Source organism: Amblyomma maculatum, chromosome 8 (assembly GCF_055883805.1).
Source record: "Amblyomma maculatum isolate TAMU_Amacu chromosome 8, ASM5588380v1, whole genome shotgun sequence".
Lineage (NCBI taxonomy): Eukaryota > Metazoa > Arthropoda > Arachnida > Ixodida > Ixodidae > Amblyomma > Amblyomma maculatum.
Window position 1 is genome coordinate 84,906,936 of NC_139351.1, and position 20,276 is coordinate 84,927,211.

At 45.3% G+C, this 20,276-nt stretch overlaps 1 protein-coding gene across 1 annotated transcript in view; it reads right to left on the reverse strand.

Moving 5' to 3' along the window:
• Nucleotides 1–20,276, reverse strand: part of LOC146181684 (uncharacterized) — a 106,224-nt gene that overhangs the window by 70,179 nt on the left and 15,769 nt on the right. The window contains exon 2 of the mRNA XM_084575830.1: nt 39–126. Coding sequence (XP_084431956.1) covers nt 39–126 — 88 coding nt within the window. The remainder of the gene's footprint in view (nt 1–38; nt 127–20,276) is intronic.

Genomic DNA, 20,276 nt, shown 5'->3' on the forward strand with positions numbered 1-20,276 from the left:
GCGCCAATACACGAGCCGGTGCACTTACGAAAGCTTACGGACATCCTGGATCCATGGGGGAAGTGCACCCTCCTGTGGTGCAGCGTAATCCGGCTTAGCAAACAAATCTGTAGACTGTTTCTTGCCCTGGTTGTGAGAGGGTAGCCTATGCGCAAATCAGAATATGCACTGCGAGTGATTTGGCATCTGCAGGCAGTGCGCAGCGACACTGGAAATCCAGCAGCCGTACCGCCTTGATTTGCATATCGCCATGGTGTTCTCGCTCGTAGCACACACCATATTTTGAGCCCTCTGCTACCGGCTAGCCCGTGATTTCCTTTATCCCCTCACAGCTAATCCGAAACTCTTCTTCAACGGTGTATCGGAAATATAGAGATGGCAAAGACGACGCGCTTGATAAGGCGAAGACGTAACTTGAGGGGAGCAGCTATGGAACAAACCGGTAACGGCCAGCGAGGATCTGATTGGCTAATCGCGCTACCACTTCGGGGCGGCAAGCGATATCTTCTCATTCAGAAGATATGGGCGATCAAGCAAGCCACCAATGGTAAATTCTTTGTGCCACCGTCGAAATCGCGTAATTTCCACGCACATAAAGTTTAGCCTCTATAAAGTGAGCAACGCTCAATCAGAGACTAGGAAAGCCAAAGAAAGAAACACGATTTGTGAGAAACACTCGCTGAACGAAAACTAAAGAGAAACTCTAATTTGAAACCCAGAGCGGAAGTCACATTTTCGTTCGTGGTTCGCTGAAGATGGTGGCTTCTCAATATTACTTAAAGACAGAAGTGGCGTCACAGTCTCTGCGGTTTTCTTTAGGAGGGCTTCATTCAACGCAGGCAAGAGATTCACTGACAACGCGCAGGAGGCACATTTTCTCCAGATATTGGTGGTTGTTTCGCGATTTTCTACTCTGCGCGCCGTTTGGATATTTCTTGAATAGTGCACATACCCCCCAAAATATTTGGACACTTGTTTTCGGAAGATCTCCTCAACGTGGTATTTTTCATATATTGATTGCCATCACGATAACAATAAATAAATACGCAACTCATCCCCCATCGCTCTTGTAGTTTTTTGGTAGGCCCCTAAGTTTTTTGTACTATGTTTTTAGATATTACCCCATTCATTTCTAAAAAAACTTGTTTATAAAAGATTATCGAATTATTGAAGGTTTGTCTCCCGATTACATCAAAACCACACCTCATTAATTTTCTATCGAAACTTCAAGTACTTGTTTTAGTTCAGAAATAAGTACACAAGCATGAATTTGCTACGTATCACTAACCTACAGAATTTATGTCGACATGATTATAAAAAGTATTCTACCAGTGCTTTACAACCCTTATAAATATGTTGGACCATTGGTCTTCTATTGACTTTTACCTACTTTCTGCTAATGTTGAAAAGATTTAAAGGGAAATTTCAGGCACGCTGCGGAATCTTAGATCATGGTAAGGATATGTACACAAAAGTCGTACAATATTCCATAATTGCCTCTTTATAAAAAGGTTTCTTAAAATTCTAGACTTCCGTTTCCACTTCTTCGGTAAGTTTACTTCAAGTGAGAGTACAATGTTAAGCTGGTATGGGAACTCTCCCAGAATTTCTACGATGTCTTCCACGAGAAGTCGAGAATTACTACGGCTTAACCCGGGTTTTACGCCAGCAAACGTCAAAGACACCCTAAGCCCTATCTTACTACACTTCTTATCCCTCTTCATGGTGGACAAATTGTAGCCCCGCCACCTTCCTTAACCGCTCTATGATTTGGTGCCTTAGAAGACAAAAAGGGCTGTTAAGATGCAGCGGATGAAAATGCAATTCATCACTATGTCGTGAGGTGTTCAGAAAATTCCGAAGATCAAACGTAGCACTAGTGTGGTTACGAAGCTTAACGTTAAGCGAACGCATTAGCACACCCACGTAAGCGCATACAGAAGCATATACGCGCGCACCGTTCGCAAATTATAATGACCCTTTTTCAGTGAGTTACCGCGCACACGGTACCTACAAGCCGGCGTTGGACATAAAAATACGGTTTTTAAACAAACTGCTCCCGCCATTCCCAGAATCTTTCCGGTTCCCTTTTGAAACCTCCCGCATCACACATCTTCATATCCAAACTAAGCAAAACACCAAGAGAGGGCCGTCGTCGCTCTCTCTGTTCGCACGCCACTTCCGTTTGCGGCTCCCTTCTTCCGGCGGCGACAAAACAAGGTGCCGCCCTTATCGTAACGAGACTCACACACCCCTTCTCGCTCTCCTCCCTTCCCGCTCTCCTGTGCGCATGCCTGCTTCCTATTCCCGTCTTGCAAAACACTCTTTTCTGCCTCGCTACACCCTTTCCACGCCGAGCTTTACGCTACAGGCATCCGCCCTCACTCCGAATCTCATCTGTCGCCGCCGCATATGAGACCACGTACTGTGAGTATGGCGCGCGTGTCCTAAGCGCACCCGGTTTCCGTCTTGCTGCGAGACGTGCTCCCCCTGCTCTCTTTCTCTCTCTCTTCCTCTTTCTCTCGACCGCCTCCTTATTCTCTCGAAACGGAGTGTACAAAACCACTCGTAAAAGGGTAGGTAAAAGAAAGAGCGGTTCTACACAGAGCCGTAGTCGTTTAGCGGCTGAGTCGTATCTTATTTTACTTTGAGGACTTCGGGAAGCGAGACCGGTGAGGAAGCCGCCGCAGATGTGGTGGTGTATGGTGTAGGAAATTCGGGCGGGAAGCGAGCTTTGGTATTCAGAGCCTAACTTTCACGTAGCTTTGAAACCGGTTGGTGTCGAGAGTGCTTAGAGAAAACATTTCCGGTGGTTAGTCAGTTTGTTTAGTAGCCACGTTAGGTTAGGCGCGGCCCGACTTGAGCGGTGGTGGCTCGCGCTTTGTATACCATCCTGCGCATTGGAGGTGTCTCCTGTCTACCGGCGCTGAGCTATATTGTGGCGCGCCTGCCTTGCCCTTCCCCTGCGGCCGGAACGGCCGCTTGCATGCGAAGCGCGTTGACGCTTTTAGTCTGGAATCTTGGTTTGGTGCGCTGCAGGCAAATTTTGAAATAAACAGCTTGGACATGCCTGTGGCTGCAGGCTTGCACATTCTTCTGCGGTTCTATGTTATGATCCTGTTTGTGAGGACGGTAATGAAGCCGTCTGCTGCCCTGAAGCGAAGCGCACGCCTCAGAACAGGAAGACAGGCTACGATGAACGAGCCGCTGCAAGTACACCGAAAGTGGACAGGAGTAGATTGTTCACACTTGCTTTAACAGAGCCTACAGCGCGCCAGTGGTCACCCGAACTATCTGACAGGCCGAGGAGCTGTCCGAAAATGAGGAACACGTCTGGAAGCAAACAGAAACGGGTTCAAAGCTGAAACAAAGCCACGGCTATAGCTTCATTCAACATATTCAATATAGCGCACAAAGCTCAACTTCTACTCCCCCTCGCTCGATCAATAATGGAAATTAGGTGCAGAATTCAATGCACCGTATTGAACAATGTGAGCAACGAGGACAGCATACAACGCGCTTGTTCGATTTCCGGTGGCGAACGGACAAGCAAAACCAAGAGTGCTCATGTGTTAAATAATCTGCGTTCCTGCAGCAATGTCAATATATTTCTGACGGTTAAAACGTATGCTATCTTCTCTATACCATACGAGAAGCAAGGCTGCAGAAAAGGCAACTTTTCTGCAACATAGCGTGATTGACGTTAACCTTAGTCTATCTTAGTTTACTTCCAACACGTAGTTTCTTCGACACAAAAAAAAAATATGGCATAGACTCAGGTTTACAGATAGCGTTCCAAACGAAGTCGTACACTATAAGAAATAACGAGAACTTATACTGTTGCCTGGTCGTTGACTGAAAAACTCTGGCAAAAAGATATCATAACTGATAAACATGCAGTTAGTTGGGGATGTCCCTGACTCTATGAACTAAGTATCTTTCCATGCATGACGAGAGTATCGGATGCTTATCTAAATCTCTGGTGGTTTATGTTTCTCATGCCGTATCAAAAACATTGGCGTACCAACCTTTAGCTGTTCGGCAAGAATTAACTTAAATATAACAAATTAATTAAAGTGCTCCGCCACGTACCCGTTTCTACGACTCTAATTGGCAATGGCCCCCATCTTCGTATGAATATCCCCAGACCAATGGACCGCGCAGCCACTCTCCTGCTTCCGAACGAAGTGTCTCACCACCACCTGCCTCTTCTGCGCGCCGCCGCTTTCCGTCACCACGGCCACGACGGCGGTCGGCATCGCCTTTGCCGGAAAACTAGTCAGCGCGGCCGCTGGAGGTCAGGTCGCTGGAGACTGTGCGCTGCCTGAAGAAATTCCCCCATCTGTTGTTATGTTAAAGAACACGGTCTATGTGCTTGTGGATGGTGTGGCAACAATGGTTTTAGTGGATACCGGGGCAACCATTTCAATAATGAGTTTATCGTTTAAGAAGCGGTTAGGACGCAAAGTTATGTTTGTTTTGGACAGAAATGTGAATTTGCATGGCGCGGGTGCTGAGGTGTTGTGTCCCCTGGGAATGTGTAGTGCTTCGGTGTCCCTGGGTGGAACGGTATTCGCAGCGAAGTCATAATTCACGCATGTCACGCATGTCATAATTCTAGGTATTGACTTTTTGAGAATGTGTGGCGCTACGGTCGACTGCCGCTCTGGGGAACTCTGCGTTGATGGTTCCCTTCCTTCTGGACTCAGAGAAGCCACACGTGCGTGAGGATGTGTTCTGCGTAATAGAGGATACCAATGTGCCAGCCTTGTCTGTGGTGTGCGTCCCAGTTAGGTGCCCCAGCCGTGCTTCCGACACCTTCGACGCTACAGTGGCACTGCTTCATTCTAACTGTGCAAATAAATACATTCTGGTTCCTCATTGCCTACTGTCGGTGGTCAAGGGCTGCTCACGGCTGTGGGCCATTAATTGTTCTTCGCAACTAGTAGTTTTGCCTGTGAATATGAAGACTGCGACATGTAGCCAAGACGACGCCCCGTCGGTGGCTTTGGTTACTGATGCACCTGGCGAAAGTGCTGCCGCTCCAGCCCCTGACTCACAACTGCATCGGATGATCAGCCGCTCTCTAACCAGGGACCAGCGTGACGCTTTGGAGGCCTTACTGGTCAAGTATTCTTCCATCTTTGATTTTTCGGAGCCTTGCGGCTCACGGTGCATTCCCGTGACACGTACCCGGCATCGCATTGACACAGGCTACTCACACCCAATTCGACAGAAGCCGTACAGAGTGTCACCAACAGAACGCCAGATCATCAGTGAGCAGGCTCGAGATATGCTGGAAAAGGGTGTTATTCAAGAGTCATGCAGTCCCTGGGCCGCCCCTATAATTCTGGTGAAGAAGAAAGATGGTACATGGCGCTTTTGCGTCGACTATCGCCGTCTGAATGCTGCAACAAAGAAGGATGTGTATCGCCTTCCGCGGATCGATGACGCCATAGATTGTCTGTTCTCGGCATCATATTTTTCATCTGTCGATCTGCGATCGGGATATTGGCAGATCCCTATGCACCCTGATGACAAAGAACAAACGGCTTTTATCACACCCGATGGCCTGTTTGAATTTAATGTAATGCCTTTCGGGCTCTGCAATGCTCCTGCAACATTCGAGAGATTTATGGACGCTATCCTAGGGGGCTAAAATGGCAAATATGTATGTGCTACCTCGATGATGTCGTCATTTTTGGCCGGACATTCGAAGAGCACAACGAATGCCTCGCGGTCGTGCTCACTGCTTCAAAAACGCCGGACTTAATTCGAAGAAGTGTCGCTTCGGTGAGCGTCAGATTTTGGTACTAGGACACCTCATCGATCGTGAAGGCGTCAGACCTGACCCTCAAAAGACCGCGGCCGTTGCATCGTTTCCAACACCTCAGAATGTGAAGGAACTCCGAAGTTTCCTAGGACTGTGCTATTTCCGCCGCTTCATTCCCCGTTTTGCGGACATTGCTAACCCGCTTACGTGCCTTCTCCACAAAGACGGTCCCTTCGAGTGGACATCAGAGTGTGACTCTTCTTTTTGCCAGCTCAAGTTTTTACTAACATTACATCCGATTCTCCACCATTTCAACCCTTCTGCTCCAACGGAACTGCACACGGACGCCAGTGGTGTTGGCATTGGTGCTGTACTGATTCAGCGTTACGGCGACAAGGAACATGTTATTGCTTACGCCAGTCGTTCCTTAAGCAAACCTGAACGCAATTACACAATCACTGAGCAGGAATGCCTCGCGGTAGTTTTCGCCGTTCAGCGGTTTCGCTGTTATCTATACGGGCGGCCCTTCACAGTGGTCACTGATCATCATTCCCTGTGCTGGCTGATAAACCTCCGTGACCCATCTGGCCGTCTTGCACGGTGGGCAATTAGTTTACAAGAGTTTGATTATACAGTTTCGTACAAGAGTGGACGCCGGCACGCTGACGCGGACCGTCTCTCACGTTTGCCGCTTCCCACAACGGAATGTGACGCCGACAATTTTGATCATTACATCGCTGCGGTTTTACCTCCATTCCCCGATACCCGTTCGTTCCGCACTGAGCAGAGGAAAGATGAGAATCTCCAACCATTCTTTACCGCTGCAGGGGACCCTGCAGATTCCAGTCCCTATTGTATACGGAGTGGTCTTTGTACAAAAAGGACTATTCTCCCACTTCTGGTGGTGCCCGTCAGCCTACGCTCCTCTGTTTTGCGCGTTATGCACGACGACCCCACTTCGGGACACCTGGGATCTGCGCGGACACTCTATCGCATCCAAGAACGTTTCTACTGGCCCCGGATGCGTGAAACCACTGAGAAGTATGTGGCTAGCTGTGCTCAGTGTGCGAGTCACAAACGCCCCGCCGGTACTCTTCCTGGTCTTCTTCACCCGGTGACGCCTCCAAGATCCCCTTTTGAGAAAGTCGGGGTAGACCTCTTGGGACCCTTTCCCAAGTCTCATTCTTCCAATCGCTGGATCGTCATCTGCACTGATTACCACACTCGTTACTGTGAGACGGCCGCCCTTCCATCGGCTACTGCACACCAAGTCTCCCTCTTCCTGCTGCACTTTGTTATACTGCGCCATGGGCCTCCCCGAGTGTTGATCAGCGACCGAGGGCGTCAGTTCACCGCTGATGTTGTCGAAGAACTCCTTCGTTTGTGCCAAACGCATTTCCGACATTCTACCCCGTATCGTCCGCAAACAAATGGGTTGACCGAGCGAACCAACCGGACACTCACCAACATGCTTTCAATGTACGTCGCCGCCGACCACAAAGACTGGGACACTGTGCTACCATTTATAACATACCCATACAATACCGCCCAACAGGAAACAACAAGTTACAGTCCATTCTTTCTCCTCTATGCCCAGTCTCCTCGACACATCCTCGACACCATCCTCCCGTTCTCCACCGACGACAAACCTGAGATTGCTGAGATCCTCTGCCGGGCTGAAGAAGCCCGCCGGATAGCCCGCCTGAGAACTCTCGCCTCACTAAAGCGCTCGAAATCCCGCTACGACGACCACCATCGCCACGTCACCTATGGTCTGGCTTTGATATGGATATGGATATGGATATTGATGGATATGGTCTGGCTTTGGCGTCCACTAAGGAAGCGTGGCTTAAGTCAGAAACTGCTCGCGCACTATATCGGTCCCTATGTTATCCTCCAGGCAATTAGTGACCTCATCTATCGGATTGCGCGCCTTACCAAAAGTGGCCGACGTTCTTCACGAACTGAGCTTGCCCACGTCGCGCGTCTGAAACCCTGTCATCCTCGTGCTGACGATTGACTCACCCGGAGAGCTTCGCCTGCGACGGGGGAAGTGTTACGGACTTGTTCTCAAACAGAGCACGGAGGAAGAAAGAAGGAAGAGGAAGAAGAAGTGTGCGCGCCCGTTCGACCTTTGCCTTGTGGCACCTGTGTCGTTCCCCCTGGCCGTGTGTGTACCTAGCGTGCTGAACCGACTAGAACGTCTCAGTCGCGACGCTCAGGGCGTAACAATATATATATATATATATATATATATATATATATATATATATATATATATATATATATATATATATATATATATATATATATAGCGGCGTTAGTTCTTAGTAATATGGACTGTCGACACAGCGCACCCTTCAAGAAAGTCCGCATGTACGGTTAGACAGAAAACCAAATTTTGTAGCTATTGAGTCGCACATCCCGGTGCTAGCATCCACTTAAGCTTGCTTTAGGACCTTGTTCTGCTGGTTGCTTATTTTGACATGAGCCAGCCTTCGAATCCAATTTACGAACTGCGAGAGATCAGTATACAAAATAAATCAAAGTAGAGATTCTCCATTTATGCCTTCAATATATATTATATATTTAGACGATTTTTATGAAAGGGGGGAATGATTTTCTACCTTCTTGAAGAACATATGTTACCACTCATGAAATTCATGAACAAAATGAACTCTCTGCATTGTTTCTTTTATATTTCGGCACCCTGATTCTCGCAAAAGTATACTTCAAGACTACGCACCAGGCGTGCACCGGCCCTGGTAAAGGACACCAAGCGGCCAGCAAGCGGTCAGCTCAACTGGCATTTGTTCTAAACGCCTCAATGCTTACAATAAATCGACCGGAAATTCGGGGGCCATAAATCCTAAGCTGCCAATTTGCTTGAATATCTGTACACATTTAGTGCAGAGCAAATGGCTTGGCTTCTTGTACTCATAAACCTTACGCGCATGCCTCCCTGCGCGCGATTAAAACGATAGCTACTGAGCAAGTTAGATCTGTACCAGCAGATTTTGAGATTCATGGCAAAAAAAAAAAAAGAACATGTCTTACCCTTTTCATTTGGTTCTTAAATATAAACATGTTACCAGAGCGCGTAAAAGATTGGAAGACTGCGATTAAGTCTGCTTAGAGGCGGGTAAGGGCGAAATCCGCGTTAGAGGACTGTTTTCCCTAAATGCGTCGCCCTTTTCATCCCTGCTATCGTGATCATCAACACTGACGCTACTACCCTCATTATCAACTAAATGCACCGTCACTGTCACCAATGCTATCATCATAATTGTAACTAACTGCATCGTCATGTTCATCCCTACTATCATCCTCACACTAGACAATATTTCTGACGAGACCGGCTGGGTATCGGAAGGATAATGGTTCGGCGCCTGGTGGAAAACCTTTTAAATTTGTAAACATTAAGTGGGTATGATTTCAAGGTCATGTCAATGTCAGCAGAAGCTTGTCGGCAGGATTGCGTTCTAAAGAAACGAGTGATAAGATAACAAATGGTTGAACTCGATAGAAGATGAAAAATATTGCTGGGAAAAAATTTTCGGCTCACAGAGTTATTAGTTATTTGATTAGAACCAATCAGGCCAATCACACGTCGAATACGTTCGAACGAAACGAGTGATAAGAAATGAATAGTTACACTAGGTTGCGGATGCAAAATATCGCAGGGAGAAAAATTGGTGCGTGCAGAGTAATTAGTTATTTAATTAGACACAATTACGTCAATCAGAATTCGGGTATGTCTCGTCACCAGAAGTTTGTCGGCAGGATTGCGTTCGAACGAAAGAAGTGGAAAGAAAACGAATGATTGCGCTAGATAGAGGATGAAAAAACATCGCTGGGGAAAGCATTTGGTGCATGCAGAGATATTTGTTAAATATTTAGGCCATTGATACAACTTAGATGTCAGGCATGTTTTAAAGGTTGCGTCACCAAAAGTTTGTTGGCAGGATTACGTTCGAACGAAACGAGTTATAAGAAAAGAAATGGTTGCACTAGATAGAGAATGAAAAACATTTCCCGAGGGAAAAATTTTGGTGCATGCGAATTAATCGGTTAATTAAATAGTAAATTGAGTTGGTCAGACCGCCAGGTAGCCAATGGGGGCAATATCGACGCCCAATTGGTGTCACATGGTACCCACATTTTATGGTCTGTTACGAAATAGGCACGGTCGGGGCATGTAGTGCTAAAGCAAAATACTAATAGGTGACTAATGGTAAGCGAAAACGCAAACGTAGCCGGGCGAGCACAAATTTAGGTGAGCGGATGAGGTTAAGACGTTTAGGGGGGTCAAGTGCATGCAGCTAGCACAGGCCCTGATTAAATGTGAGGATATCAGCGATCCCTTTGTGGAGAAGACGGTGTTCTTAGTAAGGATGAATGAATCACTATCTGTGTGTGATAACCTTTCGTCCTTATTGTTTTCGAGCTGCTTACCAACCGTGGTTAGGTGTATCGAGAAAGATCATCTTAGACGCCTCAAAATAGAAAGGTTTCAGTGTAATAGCCTTGATGCAATTAAAGGAATGCTGTAGAAAACTACATAAAGCTTAAAATATTTAAAGATTGCCCTAGAACAAAGACGCACCTAAAATAAATAAAATATACAGTGCAGAAATACGAGACATCCAACAAGAGGGAATATAATAAACATAATATGCAAAGGCGTGTACTTACAATTAGCAGTCACAGCAGCGACGCAGATAAAACAAAGGTAATTCAGCCCAGTACTTCGTTCAGCAGTGAAGCCGTGCACATGTTTGTCTCGTATTTCGGCGTCATCTCAAGACGCACCGTCATCAAAACAGCTCAGATTCCTTCTTTAAGCTTCACTTGCGTTATGGAAACCGATTTCTCCTCGGGCGAGCTACATCGATTTGTCCGCTTAATTAATACTTCAGGCCAGTGAACCGACAACTCCTAGAGGGAAGCAGTGAATGGAAGGTTATTAGCGCTCTCTTTAGAATCGTAACGTGGTAATCTTCTTGTGAAAATGGAGGAGCGTGCTTTGAAAACTTTCAATTAGGCGCCATGCTTCTGGCAGAAACCCGACACGGGCAACTATATATATATATATATATATATATATATATATATATATATATATATATATATATATATATATATATATATATATATATATATATATATATAGATATATATATATATAGGTTGCGAGAACATAACGTACTGGACTGCTAAAAGAGTATATAGCGAAGTATACGCTTCATTAGTGAAATGAAAAATAAAAAATGTTTCCTTTACAGAAGCGTATACTTCGCTATATATATATATATATATATATATATATATATATAAACTGAACTCTGTTCAAGAGAGGGGTACGCGACAGGGCATCTTGAGCGCCAGGAGAAAACAATGTACAGTCTTTGTCAAAAGTATGCAGCCCAATGACTTTTGTTCTAAGCCCAGTAATGAGGCTAAAAGCAACTCTAGCGTTTGAAATCCCGTAAATGCCAAATATCGCTGTCATTCTCCTCTAGGTTACATTCAAATTCCAGTATTGCTCCTAGCAGCCACGTTAGAGAGCTTAGAAGCCAACCACATTGACCGTATACTTTTGACAAAGACTGTACTCGTAGTTTATTTGTATTTCCCTGTTTGTGCTCGGTGCGCACGAGTCCAAGGCTGCTTTCGGCCTTTCACGTACCCAGGATATTCACCCGCTCTTCTATGACTTAGTGAGACGTTCGGCTTCATGTGCCCCTTCCCAGATTAGTTTCCATATTCTAGTCTCACATTAGTGTTCATACAAGACACAGATGCATCGCCAAAATAGGCATGTCCTGGTATATCTTCTTGGCTCACTGGGCTTCACTGCACGGATAACATGGTAACACTATTTAGCCTGTCATTTGGAGGCCGGGTATGAACGAATAAAAAGTGACGACGGCCGCAGTTTGGTGCTTGCTCCTCCGCTGTGGCGCAGTGATAAGAGCGTTCGACTGCTGTGCCCAAGGATGGGGGATCGAATCTCTGTGGCGGCGGCCGCTTTTCGATGGAGGCCAAACGCAAGGCGCGTGTGTGCTGTGCGATCACAGTGCACGTTAAAGATTCCCAGGTGTTAGAAATTTAGGGAGCCCTCCACAACGGCGGCTGTCATCGCCTGAGTCGCTTTGGGACTTTAAATGCCATGAATCAAATAATTCAGTGGTTAGCGTGTGTTCTATAAAAGTAACCCAGTCGGAAAAAAACTACAGAAAGTTTTCAGTTGTTACGACAGAATTTTTGTGCTGTTTTTGACGGGAACCCTGTTGTGACAACAGAACATTCTGTAGTAATATCAGAAATTTCTGTATTACAACAGAAAAGTGCTACAGAATTACAGACAACAAAATTATACTACAAAAAAAAACTACAGAACTACAAAAATTACTACAAAACTGCAGAAACATCTGACGTTTACGACAGAACTACAGAACATTTTGTCGCATTTTTGACACGGTTCTGTTGTTTTTTTCGACTGGGAAGCACTACGGCAAGTGTCGCATTGTCTGATGTTCCGGAAAATGCAGTTGCGCTCTATGCGCTGACGTTGGCTTGAAACATAGTGCCGACACTGCGATAGAAAGTGTGGAGACAGCATTTAAAAGCCTCTTCCTTAGAAACTGCAGCGTCGGCTTGGGAGAGAAAACTCACGAGTGTGCCATTGACAGGCGGCAGTCGAAATGACAACTCCAAAAAATTACCCAGCACTGATTGGTCAGCGGGTTGCCTGACGTAACGAAGCCTTACACAACTCGGGATGTTCCTGGGATATTGTAGGCTGCGACAGGAATTGAACCCATCGGGGCCCTTCGGTCCAAAGTCAGAAAAACTGCTGCTTGGCCCTTCGGGCACGTTTGTGTGACCTGAATAAAGCGTTGCTTATTTATGTCTGGCGGTCTTTCTCGTAATGTGGCCTGACACGACGGTGTGCCAATGAGTGTGTGTGTGTGTGTGAAACAACAGGGTACATTTTTAAGAAACAACTGACTAAGCGACAGGCAACCGATGATCCGCAAATAGCACTGCAAACTGATGTCATTGCTGTTGTCTCGTCTTACTCTTGAAGACGCAGTTTAAGTACCCTCCAAATGTTCCTTCTACTGGACACTACTTCGACAGAAAATTTTCATGCCAGAACTTCAGCCTCTGCGCCGGTTTAAGCGTCTTTTTTTTGGAGCAACGTCCACATGCATTCCTCTGCAAACCGTGCAACAAGCACACTGCCAATTTATGACTACAATCAGATAAAAGACTATTGCACTTTTGCAGTCGGCAATGAAGTTTAAAGCAGCATTTTATTGCAAGAAAATTGACCTATATCGTGATACAATGACATTAAGGTTTTCTTCTGTACTCTTTTTTTTTTTTTCGATTGAAATGACATATGAAATCGTATGCAATCTCCTCCTAGTACTGCTTAAATTTTATTGCATCTGCATGCACTGTTTCTATCGTCGCAACGAAGTGCGTTTTTTTTTTCTTTTATACCGCCTCAACCCTAATATTTTTCTCTATCTGTGCTTTGCTATGATATGTATTTTCTCTCACGCCCCTCTGATGGCTTCGGGCATTGAGGGCATTTTAATAAATATTTAATAGAAGACCTTGCACAGGGCGCTACGCCGTGAACAGTCAAGAGAGCGTTCGGCGATCAGTCGTAGAGCTTGTGTCAGCACACGCGCGAGCGTCGGAGCGAGCGTTGCGTCGTTGCCTTTCTTGACCATCAGGCGTTGAACATGGTGGTCGCCGTTCTCTTCAGCGTCAGGCGCTGAAGAATTCAAAGCCGAATACCTGTCTTACAAATATATTAAACAACTCATCATCATCCTCAGCCTGACTATACCCACTGCAGGGCGAAGGCCTTTCCCATATTTCTCCACTTAACCGGTTCTGTGCTAGCTGCATCCACTTGACCCCTGCGAACTTCTTAAACTCATCCGCCCACCTAACTCTCTGCCGCCCCCTGCTACGCTTTCCTTCCCTTGGAATCCAGTTTGTTACTCTAAGCGACCATCGGTTATCCTCTCTTCGCAGTATATGTCCTGCCCATGCCCATTTCTTCTTCTTGAATGCCATTAGAATGCCAGTGACTTGAGTTATTTCCCTGGCCCACTCTGCACGTTTCCTATCTCTATAGATACTCTGCGCATATATTAGATTCTCTGTGCATAACATACCAGCCTTCAGTTTCGTAATGTAATCTAAGGTTGCGCTCCTTCGATTCTCTCTTTAACAGCCTCGTCTATGAATAAAGCTCTTTGTTACATTTGGTTTACGTGCTCACTGGTTATTTAATTCGTTTGTTATAAAAAACATTACGTTTTGTACTGTTTGCAATTTTTTTTAATATTGCTATTCCTAACTTCCAGAAGAGGTATTGTGACATTTTTTTTGACGAATTGTTGATTACATCTTACTTTTAACAATGCCAATTTCGGTTTATCTTAAATGAATAAATATCGGTGAAGGCTACTGTCGGTAGGTGCATTGCTGCGGGAAAATGTGACTGCATTACTGCTGAATAGAAAAAAATATAATTATTGCTGGCTTGACACTGGATCACGCACTCGTGTTCTCCTTATCGAACGCTTTTCTTCCAAGCTGATTGTCTAGATGAAATTTCGCAATGTAATAATGGCTAGTAAAAAATTATTTAATAACCGCAGCGCGAAACGTGCAGTACAACTTGAAGACATGGTGCGTCATTTAGGAAGAACTTATGAACTCATTGCTTTGAGAGACTTACTGAGGCCTAAAGAAGCAAGTAGTGCGGTTCTAAAAGCTTCCTATATTACAAGGTATTAAACTCGCTATTTTAGATTAATGCATTATATACTTGAGAGCACGGTGGCTAATACAACGGCAGGAAATTGTTTTTTTCATGCGCACCATTCCTAATTACCCGACCCGTGAGCTGCAGCGTTCTGTGGGTGTTATTTTTATATCTCCATTTCGAGCACTTTTCTGTTGGTCTGTACTGTTGGGCAAGTTCGTTCGAGGTTTTTGAGAACAAGTCCCCAAAGTCAAATCGCAGACAAAGATGGAATTAGATGCGTGCACATGTTCATCTGTGTCTGCCCTTTAATGCTTTTGCTTTTTCCGCAGGATGTCTATATAAAATTTCACCTGATTCAACGGGATTTAACGGATGCGGCTTCTTTTGGGAATCTATTTTTTCCACTAAGTAGCGTTGAGAAAAACGTGATGTCATGTAAATGTCTCACGTAGTCATGTGGCTTCAATATTTTCTACGACAAATATACGACCTATTGTATTGGACATGGCTTACCAAAAGTAATCTACAAGGGGATAAATAAATAAACGTGGTTGTCCTCAGTAAAAAAAAGAATGCACAAATAATTATCTGGAATTTGCTTTTTTCTATACCCAATCATCAATCTTCTATCTGCTTCATTATTTATGTGTGAGTCGTTGATTGGAAACCGTTTTCGTTTTCATTCACAGTTATGACGCACAATCGACATTGTGCGTAATGTAAACTTTACAGCAAGTTTCGCCGACATTATAAACCTTAAATGCCGTGTATCTCTCGAGCGCAGACATTTCGTATCCCTTTAATGTTTTGTGGGCAACCTGCACAAGAGCACAGGTTGCCAGGGGGTCACTAAACGGAGACGAAGCATTTTATTATTGCGAAAGCACTACTACGCTGGGTAGAACCGCTCTTCCTGTAGCCCGCGGCCCATCGCTCCGCGCGCCCCTTGACCTTGAGCCACCGCCGCGCTTCACACATGGCTCGCCGTCGCCATGGCAACGCCGTTGCCGTAGCAACGCAATGACGTTGGCTCGCTCTCTCCTCCGCGCAGAGCATAGAGTTTCTTACTCTTACCTAGAGGGAAAGCTGTGCTGCCGTCTATGGGCGTTTACATGGAGTTTCCAGACGGCCAGTTCAGCCACCATGGGCGCTCAAAGCATCGTGGGCCGGTGAGCTACCGAGTGCAGAACTACAACTTTTGGCCAAAACTAATGTAAAGATAAACGTTGTTCTACCATAAATAATGTCCTAAGATTGAATATTGTGACTATAAATTACAAAAAGAGAGAGAAACAGAATGCCAGTGTGAGATTTATCCAATATAAGCGATGGCCCTTTCTCCTATTGGCTTAGTTTTGAGCAGCACAAATACCAATATTTCGCACTTAATAGGCAAACTTTGAAATAAAAAAATGTTAGGAAAAAATTTATCGTTGTGCCATCACTTAAGGAAGTTTTTAGTGGCATTTCGGGAAACAGAAACCATTTATTGGCAACGTCTGCTTTTGCGCCTTCGCTACTATGGCTTTCGCGGTCTATGTACGCACCTTCAGATGATGATGATAACGAAAAAAAAACATTGCAGTAACGCCACTCCACGTACTCGAGAAACACCGACTGTCCCGCAACAAGTAGCACACCGGCCCATGATTCTTAGCGCGCCCATGGTGGCTGAAGTGCAGCGCCCTCAGCTTTCCCTCTAGTTAGTGTAAGAAACTCTATGGCGCAGAGAGCTGTGAAGAGGCCTAGCTATGGTCTCCTAATAAAAAAAAAAATTGCCTCCACCAGGAATCGAACCTCCTTTCCTTGATCCTCGGATCCCCAGCCGAGAGCATTTTTCTTATTCACATTGTCATTCCCAGTTCAATGACTCTGGGTTCAGCCCCTGAGCATTGGCCACAGCATCCGCGAGGACCTAACAACGACGGCAGCATAATTGAGTCTCCTTTCTGCCCTTTGATGCCAGTGCTTATTGTATGGAAGACTCAGCTGATTGAAATGAGAACCACGATAATCTAAAGTACCTTGAACAATTTTTACATCTTTTTTAATCGGTGTGAGTGACAGACCTTCCTTCAGCAGCTGCGGCTTTGGTGATATGATAATTATGTCCTGCATTGGAAAATTTTGATGGCTTCCCGCTAACGGAAGTGCAGGTTATCGTGTGGTATCAACAGCTGCTGAGGTCGTATTTACCTTCATTTCTTATCTTTTTGAGTGCCTTGCTCATTGAACGACTTTGACACGCTAGCGTTGGGTGCGGCCGCTAATTGCAAACACTTATTTGTGATTTTTGTCCAAGCTAGGGAAGTGTTGTGCAGCATTTTCTTATGTATGTCTTTTTCATTATTTGCGACGATAAATGTTCAACTACTTGTAAGAAGGCTGTGGGCTATAAGCTCTAAATGTTTTATTGCATCACTACCTCTTTTGAGGCTATGAATCCCTCCATCTATTATTTTCTCTAAGTTGAGATTAAAAAACTTCCTGATATAGAAGCCCGAAGTTAGGTGGATAGACTGCGAGCCTTCTTATGGCTAGCTTTGTAGACGTGCATTTACGCCACTTTGCTAGGCACCTTGAAAAACCGTACAGCGCATAAAGGCAGTATCAGTTCTCTAATTGTTCTACAAGCGCTGTTATTTTTCATGAGCGCGATACATTGCAAAGAAAAAATAGATTTATTTTATGAGCACTGTGCACCGTTTGTCACAAGTACATTTAACTAAACACCAGCCGCTACAAGAATTTTAATTTCTGCTGCGAAAAGGGGACAGACTAGGCGCAGGTTTGAAAAAGTGTACTCAGCGGACTAAGGGGTGTGTGCCTACCTATGTCCGCCTTTCAGGATAGAGTGCGTGCTGGCTTCCACTAGTCTGTACAGGCCGCATTACTTTGGCAGAATTCTGCTCACCATCATCTCATAGCATAAGGTTTGAACTTTGGAGAGAAAGGGGCCACCAACAAGAGCTAACTACCAAATCAGGTTTATTGAAGAGTACGAAATAAATGTATTGGCATACACAGAAATTGTCAGTGCATAAAATGTATCAAAATGACACGTGAGAAGAAAGGTACTTGAATTCCCTCTCAGATAATGCGGTGGAGGGACTGCTGATATGCGTGTAGTGATAAGGGTATAAATGGAGAAAGCCTCCATTACCTCGCGTGTTACCTTACCTTGGTGGCGGAAGAGAATGCGCGGGTTTTTGCACTTTGGGGCGCATTTGCACTTTGTGTATCAAAAAGTGGATGGGGCAACAGGGTTGCCTTTTGCTCCCCGTTCCTTACATCCTCTTTTATGTTTGTATTTGCATCCCTCCAGTGGATGGCTGCGTGTGACAGTTTATCCTTTTGCTTTGTATTTTCATAGTCCGCCAGATGCTGGTTACACACCTCTTGTCAGCATAGACGTAGTGGACCTTTATTATTCGTTGCCACACCACGACCTGATAAAAGCTGTTAAGATGTGCAGAACGCAGGACTATGATGTACGTTCTTTTATTGACGAGAGTGGTGTGTCAGCGGAAACGTTTCAAGAAATCTCGACCTTTTATTTATTGACAACAATGATTGATTAGGACAGAAATTCTTTTATTCGAGCGTCCGCATTTGTATAGGCTCCAAAGTGGCACCTGTTTTGGCCAACATCGTTTTGAGCAGCATTGTTAAGCCTTCGGATGGATTAGTCGTTGGAATTTTTGTGTGTTGACGACTGCTTAGTGTTTACCCAACCTGACTACTTTACTAGAAGCTTGATTAGTATTCTTAGCATTTTAATGAATCTGGATGTGGACTGATTCACAGCCGATGAACCCAGCCACAATGAACTGCAGTTTGTGGATTTGACCTAGTTTAGCGAACACAAATGCTTGTGCTGGTGCTATCGTCCATGGTTTGCCAAACCCTTACTAAACTTGTGGTCTGGCCATTCTAAACTGATAAAGGAGGGGCATTGTTACCTCATGCCTAAAATCGGCTCTCAGGAAATACTGCCATGATAGGATACAAAAACAGTCTTTCAGCCTAAGTGGGGTGGTTGTGCGCGAAGGGCTACCCGTTTCTAGTCATTTTGAAAGCCGCTGAGAAACTTCTTAGAGAGCGTCAGAGAGGGGCTCGGCCAAAAGCAGGTAAACAGAAGAACTTTCAGGAGTTGCCTACGCACATTGTCTCATGTGCTGAAAAGATTAGCCGGAAAATACGATATTGAAGTTGTGTTTCAGCCCCTAAGGAACTCCGTTCAATGTAAAAGAAGTCATGCAGAGGCAAGATAGGAAGACAGAGGGTTGTCAGTTACGTTATATTTCATCTTTTATTTCCTATTAGATTCCCTTTTAATGCGGCGCCACGTACGTCGGCCAGACCGGGAGGTGTATAAATAAGCGTCTTATAGAACAAGACCACACAAGATGAAAAGGTAAAATATCTCACACAGCCATGCAGGAATTAAATGCAAAATTGAAAAATGATATCAAGAACGGAGGGCAAAAAGAAATCCTCCTGTATAGTCCACTTTTAGATGCAAGAAGTGCATATGCGCACCAAACTAGAAAGACACCAGCATTCTATTCCGCCGCCAAGGTAAGGTAACACGTGACGTAATAGGGGCTTACCGTATTTATTCACTTGGCACCACATGCATCAACAGTCCTTCCGTCCCGTAATCTGGGATGGATTTAAGCTATCTTTCTTCTTACGTGTAGTTTTGATAACATTCATGCAAGGCCATTTTCTTTATATGTTTATATATTTGTTTCCTTTCTTCAATATGCCTGAGTTCGTAATCAGCGCTTGTTTGAGTGCAACCTTAGTCGTTCGTTTCGTCGGCATGCGCAGTGAGCGAAATGATTTCGTACTAACTCGCCCAAACTTCCGCTTTACTCAAAGTCGTACTGAAGCCCCTGCGTCTGTTTCTTTCATGTGAGAGCTACTTGGTTCTACAACACAGTCGTGCAGCGCAACCGAGGTGAAAAAAAAAAAAAACATGCACACAACAGCAGATGGTTTGTCCTGCAAGGTCTCTGCTGTGTTACACTCCTTACGGGATGTAGGTGAGCACCTAGATTTGCAGCTACCATATTTTCACAGCACCAAGACGAACACTCAAAGCTGCCCTGAGTCTTCGACTGGACTGTGACCTCAGATTACCAACTATATTTGGACCGTGCTGCTTGATGCTCATAACGTCAATGCCAAAAAAACTTGGCTTTCCATCTAGGCCGGCGGCTTCGACTAATTGGGGTCCAGGACTAGGGACACCACTTAGTACGTGCCCCCCCGCTCGGGAGTGCAAGCCCATTAATATTGTTAAACAAATGCCCCCCCCCCCCCCCCCCCCTCCTTCCTACCGCCGTGACGTGAAAGTGCTTTAGGACACGGGTGTTTTCGACACCTCGAAAACATTGTGGGGTGCGAACGTGTTTGTGTGAATGTGTTCTGCCCATCTTTAACACCTTCATCGGCAGTATCCTCCCACTTATATCAACGGGAAAACTTATGTTCCCTAAAGGTGCTACCTCCTCTTCCCCTCAAGCCCTTCTCACGAGATATCGTTAAAAGGCTCGTTCCTCATAAAATCGGGTGTTGCAGTTGTCGACGGTGTCGACGTTTTTAGCTACAAATCAGGGACACGCTTTTCGCAGGTGGTAGCACTCTCTGGTGGTCGGGCTGTGTGGCTTTAAGAGACAACGTGACGTGACC